The sequence below is a fragment of the Megachile rotundata genome, chromosome 15 (genome assembly GCF_050947335.1).
Source record: "Megachile rotundata isolate GNS110a chromosome 15, iyMegRotu1, whole genome shotgun sequence".
Classification (NCBI taxonomy): Eukaryota; Metazoa; Arthropoda; class Insecta; order Hymenoptera; family Megachilidae; genus Megachile; species Megachile rotundata.
The window spans coordinates 13,244,337-13,270,182 of NC_134997.1; the positions used below are offsets into that span (position 1 = coordinate 13,244,337).

The following is a 25,846-nucleotide window of genomic DNA, read 5'->3' on the forward strand; positions in this document are numbered from 1 at the left end:
CGCGTGTTAAAAAATCACGTTGAACGTAAACGTTCATTCGAATAAAAAATTTGTAGAAATATTATTTTCGACACAATATATATTATATAATAAGCGATGTACAGAATAAATTTATACTATACAGCAGAAAAATATTATAATAAAGAGTTAAGCCTGTCCATAAAACGTATCTTTTTTTGTCAAGTTTTCGGACTTGAATCGGGCAACAAATATTTCTGGCGTCATATTGACTTCCGCATCGATCTTCTGAAACTGACGATCATGAGTATTTTCATCCTTCAAAATATTATATTTTTGCCCGTCCAAATTGAAGTCGGACCTCTTAATCGAATCACCGCGATTTTCCTCATCGAGGTACCATTGCGACACTATTTCCTTGAGCGGTTGTAATTCATTCGCGTTTTGTTTAACTTTCTCTAACTCCTCGTTGCAAAGTCGTTCCACCTCCATCAGTTTCTGCTTATACGCGTTTGCTATCATTTTCCATCGAGTGTTATAACGCTTTTCTGCTTGGCTGAACGAGTACTCGTCCTGATATTTAGCCAATTTTTTCTCGTACTCGAGTATCGTGAGTTCCCTAAACGTGTCCTCGGAGATAACATCTGAAACGTTTCGTGAATTTACACGAGTTGATCATATAATATTTTTTGAATAAAATTACCCAAAGAATTGGACAAAGGCGCTTCGGCTGCATAGGCTGCAGTAGCTGCACGCGCAACAGCAGTCGCTTCTTCCAGGGCTAACGAGTCATTTCTTTCGCGCCAAATTTGTAACTCTTCGTTTTCTTTCCGCCAAAGCTCGATTTCGTTTTTAAGTTCCTCCTTCAAGTTTCTCATGATATCTCGAAGTGATTGTATGCGTTCTTGAAGAATGTAACTATGACGAAAATATATGTACAGCTAACACTTATATGTCTGGACAAATTTTTACAAATAGCGGAAGTCCCTAAGTTCCAAATTTACCAAAGTTATCTGGTCATAATTGATATGGAACGATGACACTATTAATAAAGCTAGGTGATCTGGCTCACTCTGGACAAAAGTCCATAAATAATATTTATTATTATAACAACTTATTAACAACGATAAAATATCTTTTAAATAAAAAAGAAAAACAAGTTTCCGTTCCTTGTGTCAGAGTTTCAGTGGCGAACCCTGGTGGCCGAAGCCAATACTAGATTTTAAAATCTTTTTCCTTGAAAAGTGTCAGCAAAAAATCTACTCTAAAGTTTGAATCAACTTTTTCAGGTAAGGACACATTATTTTTGGTTATACTATTTTGGAATACTGTACAATACTTTAATTGTTTATCCTCACGGTCCTCCCGTGCTGACTGTGCATGCTCAGGTGAATCTTCCGGTTGTTCCAGAACAGCCGAGAGCTTTTCTAACGAATTCTCATTATCCTTAATCTCGGTTGCACATTCATAATTTAATATATTTCTGAGATCTAAGCTGAATTCGAACTCTGTTTTATTCTTTTCTCTACACTCGTCATCGGATGACTCTTTGCACTGATTGACAAGAGTCTGCACAGTTTCGCTGTTGCTCGAATTCGTTGAAAGTTCCGACGAAGACATGTGCACGTTTTCCATTTAGCCTCGGATTTTCACTTCGTCGTTTCCCAGCTGGATAGTTTAGAAATTTAAGAATACGATTGAAGTTGTCTTTCGCTTCTCGCACTGATAGTTTACTGTTTCTTTGTGGTATTTTTTTAATATTCGATAAATAATAAGTCAGTGTTTATAAACATTGTCTAGTGGTAATAACAGATAGACCGTCAAGGTGAACCGATAATTTTGCTAATAATTTATCTGTGCTGAGGACGATAGAAATATTCGAGGTCGCTTTTAATATATCTCCTGTGTTTTGTATTGCATTTATTTTTCATGTCTGCTTCTGAGAACAAATTATCTAACGTGGTACCAAGCAGGTATGTTCGCTGTATTGAATTTTTGGTACAGGATGCGGGTAGAGTGACCTCTTCTTAGCGACAATGTGTTAGTTTAGGAAGTTATTATTGATTTCTCTGTGTTGAGACTGAATGTTTAAAGAAATCGATGATTTCCTTGTAATATAGTATTCAAATGAGGAATAAGTTCCGTAGAAACGTAATAAATGAATGAAGTTATTTTTCATTCAATTAGAATCGTATCGTCTGTCATGTTTGAACGTTTAGCTACGTTAGCACAGGTTATGTGCATTGGTTTCAAATGGTGAACATATAAGTAATTCGTTGTATTTATTAATTTAAATACCAAAGTGTTGATCTTTGTGTTAGAATTGTTCTTTTAACGTAACGAGGAAAAATATACGTTTTGAAATATGGTGATGAGAAGAGGTTAATCGTAATTTGGATTGAAAGAGAGTTACATGTACAAAGTTCTAATTTGAAAGAAAACATGTTTGTATATTTCTGGTCATTAGTGTGGTGGTATTTCAGACCTGTTATAAAATGGTTACTACGTCAAACAACACAAATGTGTGAACTTCAGAGGATTTGTTATGGAGAACCATCTGGAGCACGACGGACATTAGCCATAGAACAATCTCTTAAATTGTCTAGAAATGCTAATATCAAAACTCTTGTGGCCCATTTGAATGATCTAGCTGATCAGCACGCGATAACAACTAAAACTGAACGTAAAATCTTAGAGGAAGCTATTAGAACAGTGTTGGTAACTAAGAAAATAAATCCAACTGCACATCCTGATTTTGCTAAATCATTTGGCAAGTGCATAGAATTAATTTGGGGCTATAGACAACTTTGCATGGAATGCGAAGAGCTTAGAAAAACACCTTATGATGCTGATAACCCAGAGCATGAATTGTTATTGTTGAAATTGTGGAACTTGTTGATGCCTTATGAACCTTTAGATGCCAGAGTTACTAAGCAATGGCAAGAAATTGGATTTCAAGGAGATGATCCAAAAACAGACTTTCGTGGAATGGGAATTTTGGGTTTAGAAAATTTAGTTTATTTTGCTCAAGAGTACCCAAGTGCTGCAACACACGTATTATCCCATTCTACGCATCCACGTTATGGTTATGCGTTTGCTATTGTTGGTATAAATTTGACAAGTATGGCTCTGAGATTGTTAAGAGATGGAACTGCTAAGACTCATATTTATAATTCTTCAAAAACTTTACCAACGATTCGTGCCTTTCATCAGTTTTATTGTTACCTGTTTTATGAATTTGATGGGTTTTGGATCGATTCAAAACCAAGCAACATGATGGAGTTCTCCTCCATACAAGAAAAATTTGAAAATAGTATCAGAATGGCATTGGCTGATTCATCTACAGTCTTTAGGATAAATATATCGGTTGATAATGTTTAAGATAGATGCAATATTTTCTGTTGATAAGACCAAAAATATCATACAGGGAACGAATATAATTCTATTACCATAATGCACAGAGCTAATATCTGTAATATATTGCATAATATATTGTGCACAGTGTCTTGTGAATGATTATAGCAACATTATTGTGAACTATGAAAGATGTAAAACAGTTATTTTCAAGTCATTAAGTTACAGAAAGATGTAAAAAATCTTAAAGCCTTTTATATTATATTTTTACTTTATTTTTCTACTGGCTTATCAATAAAACTAATAAAAGAAATCTATGCGTTACCTAACGAACGTGAAAAAGGTTACGTTCAAACAAATTCATCTATTTAGTATGAATAAGTTAAGGTGCAATGCATGTTGAAGTAAATATATTATTTTAAATTTATTTTACTTACGTTAAAGCGGTGAATACAGACGATTCCTTTTATAACTTTAGGTGCTTTTTCATGGGAGAAAAATATACCATATACAATTTTTATTTAAGAATATTTATTATAAAACATAGGGAATACTTTTGTTAAAAAATTAATCTTATTATTAATTATCACATATGTTTTATATAAGGTAACAAACACAAATGTCGAAAATGTAATGCATATGCATCAGTATCTTTTTTGAACAATTATGGGTACCAATCAGATATATTAGATTGTAAAAATATATTTTAATTGTTACCTTTCAATATCAATACAAATTTAATTTCGCTTGATTGACAAACTGTGCTTCTATAAAAAATTATAAATCCTAATAAATTGGCACAGTACCCATACATATCTTTGGTATATGACAAATCAGTCTTTCTTCTGAGGCATGTCGGATTTACGCCTGAACTTAGAAGCTACAGAAAGGATTATGAATACACCAATTGTTATACTGCCGAGCTTCATTACCCATGGATTTTCACGGAGGAAGTTTGCAATCGTTTGTACGAAATCATCACTGAAAAAAAATTTAATTGCATTAAAATATTAGGCAACTGTTCAAAAACGATACTCTGAGGCTAACAAAAATGTGTTCAACTTGCAATGGGCTTTGTGGTACAGGAACAGTTTCAGCACGTGCGTTTCTGTACCATTCTTTAGCAAATGATACAAACGAATTAATGTCGTATTTCGGGATCTGATAACGGTACATTTTACCATGTCTGAAGCTGCAAGTACAAAATAAATTAAATTAAATAACATAACAATAACCTGTGTCCATTCTATTCATAACAATAATACTGTTTCATTTCCTAATATTTTCCATTCTAAACTTTGATATATTTACAATATAAATTCAGGTGTTTCAGAGATATTAAATCTTCTTCCTGTAGATGCACCAGTTGTGTGCTTATCAATGCGAGCTACATTAATTCTTCGTCTAAGCTTTGCACCTACAGCTTCCCATCTTGCTATCATCTTTATAAATTCCATGTTATCTGTACTGTAACTGTTTTAGAATAAAAATGCTGCATTAAACATTTGTGAATTAGAATGCATATATTTAAAATGTAACTGAAACTTACAACATGACAAACCAGTCTCCAGTTGTAGCTCCACTGCTTGCTTGAGTTAAATGTTCAAATGTATCATCTGTTAACTCTATTACTGTAGGTTTATTGTTTTCACTAAACATTGTCAGAATTTCTTCCTCATCTAATGGACCTACAAAAAATATATGTGAGATATGCATTTATAAATAAATAGAAATAATTTATATTTCTATACCATCATAAAGTAAAGGTACTCCATGCCTAAAGAATACAAGTGCAGGTTCCTTGTTAGGACTATGCAGATGAAGCAACTGACTGTCAACAGCTTTGACGACCAAAGCAGACAGAGAATTAACCAGCTCTTCTCGCAAATGGATCATCTCATTTTCAAAAACGTCACATGCATTACAGGACTTCCTTGCTATGAACATTGTGAACATAAGTCAAAACATAACATTTTATTAATAGGTTATATATCACAGGTTATGTGAGGCTATCAAAGGCTCAGGTATCAAAGGATCTTTGATCTATCACGCTAAATATAACTTTATTCAAGTTTTAGCAATTATAGTCCAGAAAATATGGATACAAATACAAGTCAAAACTCACTGAAAAGCACGACCACATATTTCTCAGTTTTTATCAGATTCAGTAGCTCGTCATCACTCATTACTTCAAGATTAGTAGATTGAACACCAACGAAGCTGCATATCAACCCAAAAAGAATTATTCGGAACATTTTGTGTCAAGACAGCTGTACAATATTCCACGTAGTATTTCTGCCGTATGTGATTGTACATACGTCGAACAAGTTGTCGAACGCCACCTATCTTGTCCCCTACCTGTAGTCATTGCACCTACACATACGTTTGGAACTGGAGGCATCTGAAGGATGTTTGATGTTACTTATAAAATAGTTTTCTTTACAAAAAATAATGAGATGTAAAAAAGAAGTAAAATGATTCAACAAAAGTTGTAGCTATTATTTCAAATAAAAAACGTTGAACCTCCTATCGCAAAAATTTATTTTAACAACTGCTATCGTTATCCGATACTTCATGGTGATGTCACTGTCATGTGGACTTTTAATGTATGATGATATAAATAACGCGTATTGTATGCACGTATCTGTATAAAGTATGATATTTCTCTTTTCTGTAATGAATAAATTACAACTTGATAGCCGCGTACAAAAGGTCAGTGGCACACGATAGAGCCGACTTTAATCGCAACACGCAATGCTTGTTGAAGTTTACGTCAATATTTTAGCATCTTTATGCGTGCAACGTCTATCGAATGAAATCAAACAAAATTGTGGAACAACGGTTATCGAGGCCGAAAGTAAATCACACTATAATTCTCGGCTTTTACGTACCTTCGATTTAAGTTAAATGATATGGACAGAAGGTGTAGACTTATTCTGGGAGGTTTCTTAATGACATCAAGGTCATTGAACAATAAGTTCTTAGAGATATAACAAGTGATCTCCACAGTGTGAGGTATTCATATTGGACGTAGTTTGAATTGAGACTATTTAATTTTGAAAAGAACACGAAAGTCTCTAAGCACCCCTAAACGTTCTGGTCATTTTTCTGGAAGTTAAGGGTGCTTTGATAAGGCTTTACAGTCCTGGTCACGAGGTAGCGGTGTCGAAGGTCGAAAGGTATAGTGGTAGATGGCAACTACGTAAATGGTGACGTATATAGTTAGCGGTGGTACGTCGAGGGGGATGTGCTGGCATGTGGAGAATCGACTCGAGGTAACCAGCACAGGGTGGCTGACTTCGTCGAAGCGAGGGAGGATTCACGGGGTGGTTGGCAGTCGCGTGCTCTCATCGTCAGGTGAGCAGCTTTTGTATGGATATAATCGGTTTACCAAAGTATTTTCGAAAGTTCACCGCTACCTGCATTCACTTGCTTTTGTCCTTGTGGTAACACGCAAAACTTCCGCATTGTCGTGAGTATTAAACTTAATGTTACCCTCCGCAAAAATAACATCGCGCGAGCTTGCGAAAGATAAATAAACGCTCGAGGTGATTCTACCGGGTCCAACCTCTTTATCTCGACGAAGTAATTAACGATTTGATCGATTGTTCCAATTGCTCCTTTTTATCGTATATTTAAACGCTTTTTAAATCGATCCTCGATCATCATTGCAATTCCTTTTTCACGGAAACATGATGGCGCCGCGTAATGGTATGCAGAATGTTTTATTCAAACTGGTTCAATTTTTTAGCAGTTATCTCGAATCGAATGTGTTCACGCTGTTTTTAATTCAACGGGGAGGAAAGTGGTTTTTTCTGCTCTATTTGAAAGTAAAATGTTTAGTATTGCAGAAGGCTATTGTAAAATGTGTGCTTCTTTCTCTGTGGTAATTAAGATCGAAACGAGAACGCACGTTTTAATAAATCTTGGCCCTATGTAATCTGTACGTTTATTATTTTTTTTCCCTTCTTTTCCTGTTACTCTCGGATAAGAAAGAACGAAGCGTTTATTAAAGTTTAAAAGTTCGAATACCGCGAGATGATAGTGTTTCATTATTAAAATGAAACTCGCCAAGCATCTCGTAACAGTGTCGTTGTTATTCCAAATAAAAGGACATTGATGATATTATGCAAGCATGCTTCGAAGTCCTTTCAGTTTTATTCCTAGCCATTCGCGTTCCGTACATTGCAAAATATCTCGGCGCTTTTTAAAGATATTCTCATATATAAATCGATGGAAAAATTTCTTACATCGTTCAGCGTTATTAACTTTAACATTGTTTCAAGAAAGAAAATCTAATGGTTAGCTTATGTTAAAAATGAATATTTCATAATAATTTCTCTCGTTCGGTAAATGTAACGAATGCTATCAAGTTTTAAACAAATTTACACAAATCTATCTCTGTAATTAGTTTCATTAATAACGCCAACAAAAACTAAAACGTATTAAAACCGCGGATTTATTTTCCTTCCTCTTATTTTTCTTTTAACAAAGAGTTCATTAAAGTTATTATTATCCAACGTACATATTTTCTCGGTGCAATGAGCTCGTTTTATAAACCAAAGAATAAGTTGAAACGCTTTTCCATTCAGCTCGAATAAAAATATACCGATGTACGTAGAATAATCATCGTTTCGTATGCAAATTGCAACATGAATACCTGTTTGAAAGATTCTCTATAATATAGAAACACAGATTCAAATTCATACGAAATGCATTTACCTAAACAAGGTATTTTCAAGCACAATTATATAATTGCATTATACGACGTCGCGTTTCCTGAAAGGAAGATTGAACCTTGTTAAATCGATATCTAGTAATAACGATATCAAATGCTACAAAGAGGACTCGACGATGTTATTTTTGATGTTTGTCTTGGGTATTCCACATGTATTGCTGTTATAAGGAATCATTTCACAGAAATTCCAATAAACGAAGCAAACTAAATTCCTTTCCGCTATTAATTGAATTTGCTTTCAAAACACTAATTCGATCACTAAGAGTTAATTGATTTGCCAATCTCTGGATTGTTATTAAAAATTCAGCCCTTTTTCACTGCAATCGTGAACGACTTTTAGCGACACCAAGTCGGATTCATGCGTTCGATTCACGCACGTTCACGATGCTTGTGATTCGTTCGTCCTTCTATTAAAAGGGGGACCAGCAGGAGGCGGATGGCGCAGGAAATCCCTGAGACGACTTACGTGCCGGAAGTGGAAGCGAACGCGAGAAAGGAGCGGGAACGTCGAGCCGTTCAAGAGGGAACCGACTTGTGGAGACGACGGAAGGAGGAGTTGCAACGTCAAAAGCAGCAAGAACAGCGTGAAGTATGCGTCGTAAATGGTTTCAAGCTTGTACGAGCACCGTCTGCGTCACTGTTCCTCGATGACCAGTCTCTACCTTTTATTTCTTACGGTTTCGTTGCTTTTGACCGATGAAAGATCGAACACCATGGTCTTCGTGTCGTCGACAAGCCCTCGTGTTTTCAATCTTGCTGGGTTTCCTCGAAACTTTGTGAAGGTTTACGAGCTTGCGTGTAAAAGACTTCTCACGAGTGCGAAATCTTTTCAAAACGTAGTCGAATTACAGCAATAGTATTAATAAATTCTTGCAATCGACGATACGCTTTGTTACACGTTACCTTTGCTTCTAAGATTTATGGTCGAAGGAACAGCGGAAAATATCGTAAAGATATTTCAAACCCCTTGAAAACTCTTTAACTCCGAGTGATGTGCAGTTACGAAAATGATTTATAGCGGAAGGTTTATTTGAAAGGCACGAAAATTTTCAACGAACTAGCGTGCACGTATTTGTGGTCTCTCTTTCAACTTGGCATTTCATTTTCTTCATCGGAGTTTACGAGTTCGTGCAAATGGTAAAGTGATTCGTCGAGTGTAATTTGTATAAACCGTATCATTAATGACCACGCCGTAATTATTGCATGTGTTTACCCTTCTAAGCGCGAGAAATGTTTCGCTAACGAGCGTAAACGTCTCCGAGTTTTAATAGAACCCCACGTACCTTTCATTCATTGTTTGTTGAATCATGTTTCTTTATGATTTTTAACGATGTGCACGGCTCGAATAAGTTGCAAAAATACTGAAGTGAATTAATAAATAATAATGGAAACTGCTTTAACACATATCGAATTAAACACCTTTAATAGAGGGGAAGAATCAGTTTCGTTTTCAATTAAAATGAACTTCAGCGTTTTAATTTTGTCCCACGGAGCGTATATTTTATAAAGTCATAATTTTACCACGAGATCGTTGTAAATATCCATTTCATACAGAGGAGTCAGAAACGGGTATTATCAGCGCGTGGTAAAGTATTCTCTTTTTTCCATGGGGAAAGAAGAGAAAAATTTTTGGTAAAAGATTCATACGTGTACCAGAGACCGCTGTGGTAAAAGATTAAAATATTCAAAGCCGTAAAGTGCGTCCGAATTACGTATTGCATAGTCGGATTAAGGGCGGTTTAACATTAGCATTGCCATAAAAGAATGTTTTCCCAAGAAACAGGCTAGTTCATAATAATAAGCAGATTATAATGATGATTCCTTGAATATTTGGCACGATCTTTACATTGAAAATAGAAGTAATCGGAAACTCGTTTCGCGAAATGGATTATTCCGTGCTTCAGCGAAAAGGTTTCGTTTGGATTCAAAGTAAAAACCAGGGGTTTGGAAACGGTTACTTTTAAGGAAGAAAAAAAAGGTACAATATCAGCACCGCCATGAAAATCGTGTTTTTCTTTTCTTTGCAAAACGTATATATGATATTTCTATGGCACAGGATATTAGAGAGAAGCTTTTTTAAAAGGGGGCTGTACTCGTTCCATGAATACATTTATGAAAACTCCTCGTTAGTGGGTTAATAAAATACTTTGGCGAACTATTTCGACGTTATTTCCATAAAAATTCATCGGAGATTATATTTTTCCTTTATCGCGTCATTAACAGAAAGTTGAAAACGGGTTTCGACGGAAGTTGCTGTTTAGCAAAGTTCCTGCTTGCAGAATATTGATCTCGAGACCTTACCCAGCGAACGTGGAAGCTTAAAATCTTCCTCGAATCTCCGACCGCTTTTTTAAAATGTCGTTAAACAACAATAGAGGCGCTTTTTGAAACAGTTTGGACAATAAGGACTCGATGAGCTCGCAGTAGAATCGACCAGTGTTATGTCAGACAAAAGAACGATGTCACTGCTCGTGTAGATGTTCCACTTACGTGGACCTATTATTTTCTTACTAATATAAATCCGATACAATACACTCTCGTTATATCGCCATCGACAATATAAAGACTACAAAACATAATAAAGAACTTGCAAAGTTAAATTCTAGAAGATGTACGCTTTCAAACTTTAAGCGAATATTTAATCATCATAAGTGAGTTATTGCATATGTACTCTACGTGTTTGCATCTCGCCGTTCTTTTAAGGAAACAAAACATCATTACGCTAGTTTACCTTCTAAGAGGTGTAGTATTTTCAGTCAGCCGCAAAATTAGGTTTATAAATCACGTTTCTCTTTCTTTTTCTTTGCAGCTCCAGAAAATCGTGGAGAGTTATTCGCCTTGGGGTAAGCCAGGAGGTGGCGCTCCTTGCGCAGCCACCCTTCGGAAGAAAAACGTCCCTCTGGAACCTTTGGAGCCAGTAAAGTGTCAGAATTTTCGTCAGGTAAAGTTTGCCGTGTTTAACCGTCCGAAAATTGATCGCGTAACGCAAAAAAAAGGATTAACGCATCCGTCGCGATCGTTGCTGCATCGCAAAATCGACCGTTTTCCGTCGGATAACAGGCGACATATTTTACCCGATATCTTGATTCTTCTCACACCGAAGAATAAAAAACAACATGCCTGTATTCGTTGCGTTTTTTTGCTAGCGCTTTTCACGTCACCGTGTTGTCGATTTTGCAGAAAATTCGATTTGTTTCAATCAATGAAATATAAACGGTTCGGGGTGCAATTATTTACGCTGTAAAAATGAACAGCATTGTTTCGCGTGAACACTAGGGGTTTTAATTTCATTATGAAAAGCGATAAATAATGAGTGACGGTGAGGTGAACAAAATATTGTGAGCTTCGAGTAAAAAATGTAAGTTGCAACATTTTTGTTATTTGTTACCGTGTGCAATGTTTCTTTTGTTCTTGCGTTTTGTACTATTACTGCCGGTCATCGAACAATTGATCGTTGGTCATTTTTTAGAGAATCGATTTTTATTGGCATACGAGGTTGTTAAAGTTTTAATGGAAAATAGAAGAGAAAGAGACCAAATTAAAAATCCTGTTGGTACTACGTCAATGTATAGCGTGGATAAAACCGTGATTAAAGTGAACATTCTTTCACAAATTGCATGCCATTCATTCATCATTCGTGGCGTTAAAATGAAAACTCGTAAATCGAATTCACGTGAAAAGCACGTACACACAGGGACACACTATACCTTTTTTCCTTTTCAATTTTCAATTAGTCACGTAGCTTTATATCTCGTTAACTGCTTCTTTGTGTTAACGATTTCAGTTTTACGCTAGGTTAACAAATTTCGTGGACAAAACCAAAGAATGGCTCGTGACGTCGAGACAAATTGCGCTAAAAATATAATTATAGTTCACTCATCTAATTATTAACGCGTGGACCGTGTTCACACAGTACTGTATATCGCAGTTCGAGCTTTAAACTTTGTGCTATCTGATTTCCAATGTTTTTCAAACCATTCTTTAGACACGATAATCTAACAAATATATCATTTTCATTGTGACAGTCAACGCGTTAACGCGATTAATATTTCAACGGCAAAGATCTATCAACGGAGCGTTCAGAACTCATTTCCAAAGGTATGAATTAATAATTTTCAATCTCGCGCTTCGATTCGAAGCGGCCCTTAAATATACACATCGCCAGAGTGTACTGTCTCCTTGCCTTCGGACATTATTAAACAAAGCGATTATTCTGGGATTAGTTTAATACGGCTGCAAATAAGAAACTCAATCAATTTTACTTAGCGAAGCTTTTTAAAAAAATCTACTCTCCCATAAATAACATAACTGCGTAGGATCAGAACAGACTCTTTTTTCAAAATACAAAGTATCACTCTGGTCAAAAATTCTATTTACGAATCGACTTATTCGGTCGTTTCGCCGTAAAGAAAGTTTCGTGTGTGGTCGGTATTTGTTCGGAGCTAGAGAAAATTTTCCTTCGTCCCCATGAAGTAACTTGGGTATGTTTACCACGGCAAAGTCCCATCAAAACCGAAAGCTACACGGGCAGCGAGATCGCGAAATTCTGAGCACGAAAGTCGGCGAATAATATATGTATACACTCGAACGTGACGTTGTATGTAAATATCTGGAGAAGCTGAAAAGTGGGATGCATAATCGAAGCTTGTGAAATTAGGACGAAGGTGCCTTTAACCCTTATCATCCCCGCAATTACGAGAATCGTTGGCCAAGAGCCTTCGAAACAGTTCGATAACGACCCTGCAATCGTTTGCCTTCGATGTGAACAAGTGGAAATCTTCGTGGTTGTGATTCGGAAACCACTTTGACAGAGTCATTTGCAATTCAAAGTTGAAAAAGATAGTGTGCAGCCGTTGCCGTGTCCCATATACAAAATTGCCATTTTATGCCTGAAGCGTGTAATTGCGGCGAAGGTTCTTTTTTTGCCGGAAAACTAATTTTCTGCTGTTCTTTTTTTGCAACACGCGTTGACGTAATATTACAAAGCGTTGTCAAATAAATCTGGGATATCTTTATTTAACAAAATTTTAACTCTAATTTTCGTGACGGGAGATCTTGCGAATTTAACTTCCATGATATTACGTTTTATATACAATTTTACTCGTTTAATTTTTTAATCGACGATATAAATTCTATCTCAACGTACTCGAAAAGAGTATCAAGGGTTAAACGGTATTTATCTCGACTTCCCTTTTAAGGTCGAAAGTCTCCGTTTAATACCTGAACGGTCGTAAGAAGCTGATAAAGGGTCAGAGGGTGACATTAGGTCGATTCGATGATCTCGAAGGTGCTATAAAGGTTAGGGGGTAATCATGGCCATCGTTATCGTGGTTCTGTTGATAAAATCCGACGATATCGTTGTCACCGATATGACGTTGGTTCTCATTAACATCTCGAGCTAGGCCAACCTGGCTAAACCTTTCTGCTCGCTCGTTCATGCAATATGTATGACCGGTGATGCATCGATCGACACGCATCGATATTCTTCACGCGTTTACCGATAACTAGTTAACGAAGTTTCAGATCTCTGTACGAAGTAATCTTAATCCTTTGAAAACGATCGCTCGATGAAATTATAATACGTCTAAATATCTTTGCAGCACATGAAAATCCGTTTACGCGTTTTAACCGTGAGCTGACCACCGTTGGTGGAATTTTTTTAATATGCCATTTGTATAACAACGAAGGCCGCGAAAGGATTGGAGCTTGAAAGGGTACGTGTAAGAGGCATTGCCTAATGGATTTTCCTTGTACGGTAAACGTGAAACATCTTTTTCGTGGCAATAACGTCGATAAAGGAAGAACGTCGACACAGTTTGGTGATCGCCTCGGTTCGAACCTTAGACGTATCGTTCCCCGATCACGTACAGCTAGAAATGTTTCTACTTCCTTGCCAGAGAAAATCGATTCCTTTTCGTGATAAATTGCGCACCCAAAGAATTTCTCCAGATTATTAGTCAAAAATGTGGAACTCGATATTCTGCTTTGAAAAGTGCTTTTCAAAAACTTTTTCATTTCTTCGAATTCTGTTTCCTCAACCGTCTTGTTTGTTCATTTAATTTCCAGTAGTATAAATAATTAGAAGAGTTATATGTATAAGGATCATGCTTCCATTCTCACCGTTATCAAACGTTGAATTCGCGTCATATGTTAGGCCACAGCACGTGTAATGATTTTAAACGTATGCTCCCACACGAAATAGCTTGTGGATGTAGGAAACGAACCTTGGAAACTGCTTAACATGCTATGACGCTGTGTGCTTAGCTAGCGCCTCTCTGGCCCTGGGGTCGTCCCGGTCCCGGCGGAGTTCCTTGGAGGGATCCCAAGTTGCTGGGTGTGCGCTTCCTCGAATCCTTGGTACGCATACTTGTTGGTGCGTTAAACATTATGCTCCGCGAGCCATCAACTCGTAGTTTAAACTTGCCTGATAATTAGGGAATCTTTACACTATGATCGTTTGCACACCAACCTTCGCTCTGTTTATGCTTGCTCGGACTTCCGAATCGACCAGTTGAAACTTCCTCGCTTCGTATACAACTACATGTTTGTTACACGCACCGCGACGATCGTTTACAATTGCCTATTTAGGCCACACGGGATCCGCAATCGCGGAAATCCGTTTGCAAATCATAGAAACGCTATGGAAGTTTAGAAACTGTTAGATGTACAGATTCTACACTAAAGATTCTGCACACTAAAGACCAGTTCTGTAATTATGGCTCTTACTTTTTCGTATTGAACTAACATATCGTTGTACACGCTTCAGCGTAAACATTGTTTGAAGTGTAAATTAGCGTTTATATTAACGCGCTTTCACGGTGAGTTTCCGTAGAGACGCGGTTTCAATCGAGCACACCTTGTCCTACGTCAACCATTCTCGAGAGCGAAACTTAATTTTTAATTAACCGTCCAACGAACGTTAAACACATAACAGCGTCGCGTAATTGAACGATCATCCGCTTAGTTTTCGCGGTCGGAAACTTCAACCGAAATTTATTATCGAGCTCCAACTTCCGCCGACTTTGCCTCCTCTTGCGAGCTCATATTTTTTCTGCTCGTTTATCTGCTTCTTATTCATCAGCGTCTGCGGTTTCATCAATATTTTCGTTTGGTAAACGGAATTCTGAACTAGCGCTACGCGTTACATTTCACGCAAATCTTTGTGTTGATTAATAAATTTATGTCAGCGCGAACGTGCAGCTAAGCCTAGGTAAAATGGCGACGCGGGAGAAAATGGAACCAGTATTCGCGTTTGCTCGCGAAAATGATGCATTGTTTGCTGTGCCAAGTATGAATCTGGCTTTATGGTCTAACACCGGTGAATTTCTTACGGGAACTCGTTTCTCGGTCACAGATTTATGGAGGTTTTTTTTTATAATAAACACTGTGTCCTTGCTGCGACTAACTAGAACGACGTTGATTAATGAACGAAATCGCGTCAAGCCTCTTGGTTAAACGATTACTGTTGTACGCCATTAAACGAACAGTGACTTTAAGATTTATTTCGATATAATTCAGAAATATAAAAAGAAATTTGCACTACTAAAATTATTTGATTGTATACACCTAGTGCAGCACGCATCTTTGTACAATTAAACAGCTTTCTCAAAAGTACAAGTATTTTCTCTAGTGCTATTTTTTAGTACTTTGAAGTAGTATTTAAATAGTGATCAAAGTCGATACCTTGCAAGTAGGGCGAGTTGTTTCAGGGTATTGTTACAAGAACTTTGAATCCTTTCAGGGTTGGACAAGCGACTCTACAATCGAAAGGTTACACGGGAGGAACGTTGATCCTTTGGCTGTCACGAACGTGAACAGGTTCTTTGAGGATAAGGGAGAAGCAGGTAAACGAAGGGAGTCGATGTCGATATCGCGTGGTCAATATTCGGGTTTCTAGGTCAATTCGTTTGCCTAGGTATGGCCAGGAATACTGCGTCGATAGAGGATTCGAAAAATCGCTACAACGAAGAAATTCAGGTGTACGAATTGACCGGGGGCGTGGAATTGGTGCCGCTTTTGACTAGCAGACGCTATTACTCGCAACCACAAAGCACTCGTTACGTTGCCACCGACGCCACGCGTCCTGGATACACGATAGAGTCGTATGTAACGTATGGAAATGAAATTTCAATTCACTTTCAATGGTTTGCTTTTCATGGGTAGCTTTGCCTTCACGCTGTTTACATTCATTTTCACCGTGTGTCGGTCCGACTCAATTTCATCGATTCTTTGAGATTCATTTACACGCGTTCGTCGACCACTGAAAATTCTACCGCTTTTCGCGTTATATTGCACCACGCAATTGCTCGAGCATCCAATTCGTGTATCGGAAAAGTGATAGAAAACCGAATCGAAATGCTGGAGTTTAAATTGTCTGCAAGGTTGCGAGGGTTAAGTTATTCGAGCTTACGATTCATATCGAAAGACGCGTCACGAAAATGCCTGACGAACCATGCGCTTGTTACATTGCAGGTTAGCGTTGTTACGATACTCCAGGGATGTAATTACATTACAGACAATCAACCCATTGACCTGAACTCTCTCGACCTCGACAAGTTCAGCTGCAGACCGCTCCGCAGCATACACCTTCCTCTCGAATGTTTGTCACCGTTACGGTCCGTCGGTCTGTGTATTCGTCAACACGATTTTCGTCGCGTAACGTCGCCTCTCTGCTTCGAGGTTCCCGTTCGAAGACGTTCGTGTAATTACACGCTGAAAAATCGCTCTAGACGGCTGCCTCGTCGAGTGTTGTCTTTCACGCTGCTCACTTTCCTTTTACTTTCTTACCCCTCTTTCAAAGATTGCTTTTCGTCTCTATTTTATATCGCGATTTCGTCCCTTTCGAGATATCGAAACTAATTTCATTTCCTGCAGAATTACGTAACTTGCAAGATCACGTGTTCGGCTGACGCGTCGTTTTAAGTAATCGTTTTGTGATTTCGTTATAGCCACCTGGCACTGTAGCGTGAACTGGTGATATTGTTTTATCGCGATGTTGTTAGACCGATTACAGACAGGAACGCTGGGAGACTGATGTATAATGAGACACTTTGATAGGGTTTAATGGAATTCTGTATGAAGCGGTCGCCGCGCCAGGGGTGTTACGTTGTTCATAATATGGTTGGACGTCGACGGAACACCACGGCGATTAATCATCGTCGATTATCGGTGGCTTTACGAGACGAAAAGAATATCCAGTCGAGTGTTCTTTTGACGGTAATGAACGTATCCTTCTTCACAAATTTTCAGAAGAGACTGTCACCTTCAAACTTTTGTCGTCGTGATCCATGTATGCGCAGAAGGAATTTGCGTATTCTTTATAAACGAAGATAAATTAATATTTGACATTTAATTCACTCTTTTGAAAGCGTCTCCACTGTTCTAATTCCTGTCTTCGTTTTAACGAGGGGATACTTTCTTCGGAGAACGATGCTTCAGGAAAGAATAGACTCCGGAACAATACGTTTCTTCTATTTTCCCTGCGACTTTTTCATTTCGTTTGTTCTTTGCTCGAAGAAAATTTGATCGCGAGTCGGAACGATTTTCCTTCGAACCGATCACACGATTCTCCATCGTGGAACGTCGTTACTTGTTCAAACTGGAATATCCGTGAAAGATCGCATGATTCTTCGCTGAATCTTGCAGGTGTTTTCATTTAATTGTCGATTCATGGCGCATCTCGGTTATGTAGATTTTAAATTCCCGCCAACTTTCCACGTTTTGCAACAAGTTCGGCAGACGTTCGATTTATTCAAAAAGTTTTCTGATCGTTTCAAACTCTCCCCGAACTTGTACCATTGTTTTACACTCAATTTCTACTTTACTCTTGCTCGATAAGAAATCGGGAAAAGGATTTTCAGGGGCGATAAAAAAAAAGTAACATCAAGAACAGGATCGACTCGAGGAAAATTGTATTCTCCGAGAAGTTGCTTGTATTTTATCTCGCGTAATATGCTGTGTATACTTATTAAAGAGTAAATCCTCTTAATAAACTGTCCGGCGCACGTGTCTCGTAAGGTAACATCGTGCTTATCCTTTCTTACGTGTTTCGGGAGATTAAATGCTTCGAGGCAGAAAGACAAGGAATTATTTCGAGTGGACGCCTGAGTCTCCGGATAATCTAAATGGATTTCTGTAATTTCACTCCAACATTCTTTTAATTTCCAACACAAACAAACAAATATGTCCAAGAGGATTAATTGCGCGAACAAATGTTTCTGCTCGTTCGTTCTTTCCGCGGAACGTGTAGCCGGTGTATCGCGTCGAAACATCGATGAAACGACGAAGAAGAAGCGAACGTGCCACTAAAACAATGTCGTAATGGTTTTCTGCGGAGTGCACCGTAAGTTTGTATTGCGGCGAAAGTTAGTTTGCGCGATGGTGACAAACTTTGGCTTACGTGTTTGCTTTCCCATATTATCGCGGTAAAAGAGCTTACTATCCCCTCACCGATCCTTATTCTGCCGCGCGTCTTTGTCGCTTCCGCTTTAACGCGCTTTCACGTTTCATTGCGATGCTTGCCAACTTTCCGAACGAGATGCGCCAATGAAATTTTTATGTATCGCGAAAAGCTTATGGAATACACGAAGTCAACGTATTGGTTTTTCTGCTCTATCGATCAACCGGCCGCTTGCCCCGGGCTTTAGGTCGCCCTGCTCAGAGGCTTTACGATCTTCTGGCATTTGGACACTCACCAAATTATATTAATTTTATTTGGAGTACTGTAAAATCGAGTTGGTTAATTCAGAAAATGTAGTTTTCTTTTAGAATAATTTGACATGGTCCATCTATAGTGCCGAACAAAATGATAGGACGAATATAACAAGATATATATACATTTTACAAACCCTATGTATTAAGTATGTCTTCTAAAGTATGCATACAGAATTGCAAGTCTGTATCTTGTGCACAAAAGGAGTCCGGTACTGCATGTGATTGGACATGACCTACTGATTAGATACGACAAGAAATGAATGATGCATTTGTAAATTGCGATCTCTGCACCGCTTCTTTGCGCTTAATCGTCGGAATTAGTCGAATTGACGCGTTCGAAACGGGAAGCTAGGATATTGGAACGGTATCGAGATGTTTGAGGTTCATTCGAACGCTTTTGACCGTAGATTGCGAGCACTGGGAGTCGGGAATCGCGAGTACATCGCCGAGCTCGCCGAGCAAATGCGACGAAAACGGGAGAAGGCAGTGGTAAGTGGTACACGTTGATCGAGAACGATCGTAATTCGATCCACGGTTAATTGCATCGATCGTTTCGATCTTATCCTTCCTTGTTCAACCTGATTGAATCCGGTTAGAGAGCATGTTAAGCTACTCGTACGTTCGCCAGCACGCTTCAACCATGGCGAATCGAACGGCCATAAATAATGTTTGCATCGAATTAGAACAGCGAATGTTTCATCGACAGACAATGTTCCCACGCTTGTTTTCAAACTTACTAATCGCTTTTAAGCACAACACTTTAGCCACTTGTGGAAGTAGTCTTGACCCCAGGGAATAATAGCTTTCTTTGAAGCATTATTGCTTTCGACTAACTTCGGTACATTCCGAAGAAATTAGTACAAGTCCGCAAGGGGTTAAATTGCACGATTTGTACAAGAATCGTTTGCCGCTCTAAAAAACGAACGTGAAGAGGATGATTGTGGGTTCTAGGAGGAGCGACGAATGGAGGTGGAAAGCTGTCGAAGACATTTCGACACGTGGAGGAAGTTGTGGGGTCGGCCAGGCCATGGCGCTCCCATGGATCACGTCCATCGTAACAATCTCTACAATATTCTTCACCGTCCGACCATTTATTGAATTTCTGTCTTCTGTACGGATCACCGTTGTAACTTTCCACATTATTTTCCTTTGACGGAAGAACCTTTATGGAAACTTTTAAGGGGATTCTTACGAGCTACCGTGGACAATAACAGACTCGTAACGAGGGTATAGACGAAAACGCAGATGAATATTTTTAGAGAGGACAAGATCGTTACGAGGAAAGATAATTGTTTAAACGCTGTTAGAAGTACGTAACGGGTAATGTAATTTTGCAGAAGACACGGTGAGGTTCGTTTGCGATCGTGTAACATCTGGTAATGTAGATGATAATGTAGGTGAGATTAATTAGGGATGAATATTGAAACGGAGTTCTGCGAAGGTTAGCAAGTTCTTAGAGCGCAGGTTTAAATAGAATCTCTGTTATCGAATACTCGAAATGTTCGATCATTGTTCAGTGAAGTCAATTAGATTCTAAAATCTGTATCACGAATTATGTACGCGAGCTATATTTTCATATACCAAATCGTGTGTACGACTCCCAGGGGTGATTGAACCCTAGAGAGCTCAGACTTTGAGCATCGTCAAAAGAAATGTTGCTCGTTACAAGCGGCACGACTGTTCTCGGAAACTTTATTGGTTACTTTGGGTTGCGAGCATCAAAGAACGGAAACCGACAGAAAGGCAGGCGGAAACAGCCAACCTCGTAAAACAGTTTGCAATATCGCATGCCATGCTAAACGGGATCGAGCCGCTGTGCGTTTGAACGCAACGCTCGAACATCTGGCCTTTTCCCTAATATTTCAGGGAAATTCTCGATGAAGGATCGACTAGGATCTTCTTAGGTCGCTATACAATCGCGCATAAAGAAACATATATTTTCTTCTAGGAACATCCCTTTATTTTCGATAAATAAAAGAAGTAGAAAATCGAGTTTGACTATTAAGTAGAGATGTAAAAATTTCGAATATGCATCCCGCAAAGGGAAATCTCGTTTTCGAAGTACAAACGAACTAATTAAAATTCGATTTGCAGTACACATAGATTGTCGAGGATGGGAAAAAGACTGTGTCGATATTTTAAAGAGCGGGTATCAGAACGACCGCATAATACCGTAATTGGACGTTAATTAATGGGCCAGTCGTAGCGCGAAGAAGCCACGAGGCTTGCCATCTCTAATGGACGCTGGCAATTTAATTTAAACGTTGTTTCCCTAGCTACGACACAGTTTGTATTTCTAAACGGACACCTTTGTCCCGTCGCCGGCCATAGAGAACGTTAGTTTCATCCTTCCCAAGGCAGCCTGTGTTTTCCATCCTCCTACCCATCTCTATTTTCGGAAAGCCACGGAATCCAGGCGTTGTCGCGTATCTCCCTGGTTACGATCCCTTTCGTCCGAGCCGCAGCCACCGCCAACCGAATGCTACGTTTTCTCCATTGTCTGACTATTGTGCCCCCGTTACCGCCGTGTGTCCGTTTCGTTTGTTTAAGAGTGATTCATTTTCCGCGAAATATCAGTTCCTGCTCTGCATGAATTGCAACTTGCACGGTCGCGTAAAACCACCCTCGTAACAGCCCTTCCTCCCTTCAACGCGCCCCTCCTATCCTCTGTTCGGCTATCCACCGCGCGCTTGTTCTCCGCTCCCTTTCTTTCTCTCTCTCTTTCGCCGTTCGTTCCGTCCGTCTCTTTTCACGGGGTCGTATTATCGCAAAATTAGGTCGGTCGTTGGCTGCCACGCGAAATGAGATACGTGACCGGTGTCGGTGTTTGCGAAAATTGCCCATTGCTATCTCGTTTTTTGCCATCCCGCTTTATTTTTTCTCTATGCCTCGTACTAACGCCGACGATGTGTGTTTAGGAAACGGAACGGTAAAAAAACGACGCCGCTTTTGGTCGGCCGGGGATTCTTTAATTTCCGGCTTCGCTTTCGAGAACGGTAGAATATCGTACAACTTTGAATTGTATCGGAAATGTCTTCGGTCGTACTGTCGGATAGTTCGGGTAGTGATTTTTGTTTCTAAAGTTCGGAGTACAAAGGACACTCCGGACAATAGGACAGGTAATGAATAATACGATTCTCCAAGACACACTTTTAACTTCTCGCACGAAAGTAAGAATTTTTCACGCGAACTTTTCGAACACCGAGTATCGGATAATGGGTGCTATCATAATCATTACACCAGCCGAATTTCCCAGGCGCAACGAGCACGCGCGAATAATTTCGTCCCACGCAAAGATACGTGACCCTGCAAGCGACGGAAAAATTTCACTCGCGTCGACGAGCCCGATGATTTAACAGCTTGGCCCATAACGAGCGCTTCGGTCCTACTTAATTAGAGATCGTGTAATTTATGCGACAGACGTGTTCCACGCGCTCCACCGTCGCTCCTTTCTTCCTTTGTAACGGACGCTTCCTTCCGATTCACTTTTATTTTGCACCGTTAATTGTTCCACGCCCTTAAAGGAGCGCAATAACTTTCGGTCTCGCAAACCACTTCGCCTGAACGCCACGATTAATTATTCCCTCGTTGTTTCATGCACGAGACTCAATTACTCCTTTCAAATAGCGGACTACCACTTGCAGAACGAACAGTCGATGTCATTTTGTGGCTATGGTCATATCAAATTTTAATGAGACAATTGTTAGCGATATGCACAATACACTTGTTCAAGAGCGTAAAGAACGATACAGGGATCACGAGGGTGCAAGAGATTATCGATAGTTCTCCGAGGTGAAACGTCGCGAAACTTTTATTTGTATTAGGTGCACTTTATCGCGATTCGATAGGTAATTTCTCTAAGAGCTACTGCAGCGACTTTACTCGATGAAAAGTCGCCTTCAGGAGCCCGCAATTGTTTGCTCGAGTAGGTACTCGGTTAGAATCGTTGTTGCGCGTCGCGAAATTGATCGGTTTCCGGCCCGGTAGAACATTCTCCGTCAATTTTTCTGTACCGATTTTGTTTCGAAAAATAAATCAGACTTTTTTCAATATGCGCGCTTTAAGAATCTATAAGGGAAAAAAAGGAAAGATCTTCTCGCCACGAATTGCAACGCAACAAACGTTCAGAAAGAAAAGTTTCTCTGTAAATACGGGAAAAACCGTAGAGCTTGGAGAGCTTTTTAGAATTTCAACAGGCAAGGAGGGAACGCGAGCTGAAAATAAGTCGATCGAATCGCAATTCCACTCTGGTACCCCTCTTTTTTTTCTCCTTTTTATTCCTCCGACTGGCATCGAATCGATCTTCGTCGTGGCGCCGATCTCCTTCGAAATCGCTTTTCCCAACGGTGTTCCCGTTGCTGGCGCCGATAATTGATTTTACAAGTTCCAGGCGGCAAAACCTTTCACGTCTGTTTGTAAATCGTCGGCTCGAGCCGGTGAGCGATAGATCGCGAAATTCGCGAAAACTTTCGCCAGTCTGCCGGAACCGTGGCAACTTATCGGCCAATGTTTACTCGCCTGGTAAAAGCGTAATATTTGTTCGCGATTTCATTGTGATTTCGCTGATAAACGACGCGTAAACCGCTCCTTTCGAATACGTTCAGAGAATACCATAATTGGAATTGTTCTCCAAGTTATTTGCCTGCAGGAAAATATTTGCGGTTTTCCCAATGTTTTCAACTGCTTCTAATGTACAAAACTGTTCCGTTAACAAATCAGCGCAAAAGGAAAACCAAGGGTTACAGGAATTTTGTCCAAAATTCGAGCAAGATAGAACGCGAAGATGATTTGCAATTTTTGACGAAATGACAGGGTGGAAATAAATTATCGGCTCAGACTCCTTGGCTAGGAAAAAAGGGTTCTCGCACGGTGAATTTGAATTTTGACACGGTCCTGATTCTCGTCTCTGTCGCTCGTTCATTTGTCTTCGTAACCGAAAGGTCGACTAGGAATTTCCGCAGCATTTTTAGTTCGCAGGGAATTTAAGCATGGATCGAGGTGTCGGAATGTCGTTCAATTGAATTTTGGCTAGTTTAGAGCATTGCGTTCGCGATCGATCGTGTCGCAACGCGGCGTTAACTGTCACAGATAGTTCACTGCTCCCTCTCTCGGGAAATTCGGGCTAAAATAATCGAGCTAAATCTGAACACTGATTTTCTCTAGTTTTATCGTTTGCACGAAATGTAGAGAAAAAGTAGGCTTTACATTTCCGAACGGATGTCGAATAAAATTAGAACACTGTTTTGAACGCTTTGACAAATATTTTATTCGATCGATCCAAAGAAAGGTTTTCAACTTTGTTTATGTAGGTTATTTCTCCATAATTTGATATTAATTTGACGGGTGAAAAGTGGGTTAGCGTTCGGGCAAAAATGTCAACTTCTTGAATTATCCCTTTTTCCTAAATGTCAATTCCGAATCTTATTCTACAAATAAAATTCAGTTTTCAGAGATAAATTAATCGCGCGAAATAACGTATCGTCCCGAGAATAACACGCAGCTACGTGTAACTTCAACAAAACCGTACGAGCGTTTTCCATGGTGGATGGTTAAACAATGGGTCGCAGGGGACCGTTTCATTCGATGAAATTCTCTTAATACCATTTTTACACTCGTCATTCCTCGCTACAACTTCCTGTAGTAATTTCACCTTTCGAGCTTCCTCTGCTTTAATAAAGGATTTTTCTCTCGCGAGAATAAACTGTATTCTGAGCCGTAAAAATGAGCGTCGAAATGTTGCAGAATTAATAACGATGGTAATTTGACTTATTCAACTTCAGACATTTAACTAATCCCTACGACAAATTTTAAATATTAATATCATTTTCAACGTCGTGTATTCGAATATCGTAGAAGAGAGCGCACAGAAAATGCAGAAAGCAATGAAAAGACGTCATTAAACGCAAGATGATCGAGTAACCTTTGACACACCGCTCGCAGGAGTTTCAAGGTATTTTATTCATCCAGCGGATCGCTTTTGACATCTGTCGTAAGATAGTTCGGGAATCTTATTGATCAAGTTTCAAGCGGTTACCAAAGAAAACGGAGACGGTTCAAAATTTCAGACCCAGTGAAAAGGCTTCTCTTGTAACATTTTAAATTGCCAGGCTTTTTAAAACTCCTGCTGATGTCTTAACTTTGTAAGATAATCGAATATTTAAATTGAAACGGTGTATCGAAGTTACACTTCCTTTGCAAAGTTCACGAAAGGAAGTTCATATTTCATCGCGTAAAATTGAGACTTCGAACCGCAAGGACTGTATACCGTGTTTAATGAAAGTGTACATATCTCGATGTAAAAGCTTAAAGTATTAATAAATTATGTTAAACTAAAGCTGAAGTTTATTTGTCCCATAATTCACGTCCAATATCGTAAAAAGCATTTCACCGATGGCACACACGTTCTATCGATAGTAATTCAATCGCGTTTGAAAATCACACGGACAACGCGCATAAATTGTCGCGAGAAATAGAATATCAGCATTAACTCGATCGCTATTATAATGTCGAAATGGTCCACGTACATTCTCGACATCGATAACAACATGTTTTTTAATCTCTCCATAAATGTCGTATCACCAGGCCGCAGAATAATTCGCGCGCGCGTTATTCGTTTTGTTACGTAGCGCGTGAAAATTAAAAAGAGAAACGCGAACGGGGACGAAAAAGAAGGGAAAACAATGCAATTCCCCCGTAGCTGCATACACAAAACCGGCTATGTTATATTAAAAACTATTCCGTTGAAACATTTCGCCTGTCTGGGGAATAATATTTAGTTGACCATTACGCTGCGTGTAGCACCGATGCGCTGATTATGCGCGTCGCCAAAGATATTGTTCCCGGGAGGAAATTAAACGAAATAAAACCTTTTTGCGAGTCCGTGCTATTGGGAAAAAGAAGCTGAAAATTATACGTTTAATCGATTTATTCGTTAGGAAGTTAATATCTAAAATAAATACTGGTATTTTAAAAATGAAATCGTACTTTGGTATTTCGATAGCTCGCAGAATAAATTTGGAATCAGAATCGAGTATGGATTTTAAACTGAACATCTGGGAAATGTTTCGACATTGTTATAGGATC

At 39.0% G+C, this 25,846-nt stretch overlaps 4 protein-coding genes across 6 annotated transcripts; 2 read left to right on the top strand and 2 right to left on the bottom strand.

Annotated features, from left to right (window-relative positions):
• Positions 1-61: 61 nt before the first annotated feature.
• Positions 62-1,593, bottom strand: LOC105662545 (uncharacterized). Its single transcript, XM_076540220.1, has 3 exons — positions 1,298-1,593; positions 662-876; positions 62-602 (listed from the first exon to the last, which is right to left on the bottom strand). The coding sequence occupies exons 1-3, from the start codon at positions 1,591-1,593 to the stop codon at positions 148-150; spliced, it is 966 nt and encodes a 321-aa protein (XP_076396335.1). The 3' UTR covers positions 62-147.
• Positions 1,151-25,097, top strand: LOC100882806 (uncharacterized). 3 transcript variants are annotated; one of them, XM_076540221.1, is made up of 8 exons: positions 1,151-1,247; positions 8,468-8,639; positions 10,860-10,991; positions 14,315-14,407; positions 15,792-15,894; positions 15,966-16,152; positions 19,171-19,252; positions 19,715-25,097. In XM_076540221.1, the coding sequence occupies exons 2-8, from the start codon at positions 8,487-8,489 to the stop codon at positions 19,859-19,861; spliced, it is 897 nt and encodes a 298-aa protein (XP_076396336.1). In that variant the 5' UTR covers positions 1,151-1,247; positions 8,468-8,486; the 3' UTR covers positions 19,862-25,097. The 3 variants fall into 3 exon arrangements, with proteins under 3 accessions (XP_076396336.1, XP_076396337.1, XP_076396338.1); XM_076540222.1 differs by lacking the exon at positions 14,315-14,407 and having other exon boundaries at positions 15,966-16,161; XM_076540223.1 differs by lacking the exon at positions 14,315-14,407.
• LOC100882918 (ELMO domain-containing protein 2) lies at positions 1,791-4,546 on the top strand. Its single transcript, XM_003703428.3, has 2 exons — positions 1,791-1,931; positions 2,442-4,546. Exons 1-2 carry the CDS (start codon positions 1,888-1,890, stop codon positions 3,337-3,339), a joined length of 942 nt encoding a protein of 313 aa, XP_003703476.2. The 5' UTR covers positions 1,791-1,887; the 3' UTR covers positions 3,340-4,546.
• LOC100881821 (thioredoxin domain-containing protein) lies at positions 3,999-5,636 on the bottom strand. The gene is made up of 6 exons (XM_012285824.2): positions 5,438-5,636; positions 5,064-5,249; positions 4,862-5,000; positions 4,624-4,785; positions 4,379-4,504; positions 3,999-4,293 (listed from the first exon to the last, which is right to left on the bottom strand). Exons 1-6 carry the CDS (start codon positions 5,565-5,567, stop codon positions 4,146-4,148), a joined length of 891 nt encoding a protein of 296 aa, XP_012141214.1. The 5' UTR covers positions 5,568-5,636; the 3' UTR covers positions 3,999-4,145.
• Positions 25,098-25,846: the final 749 nt, after the last annotated feature.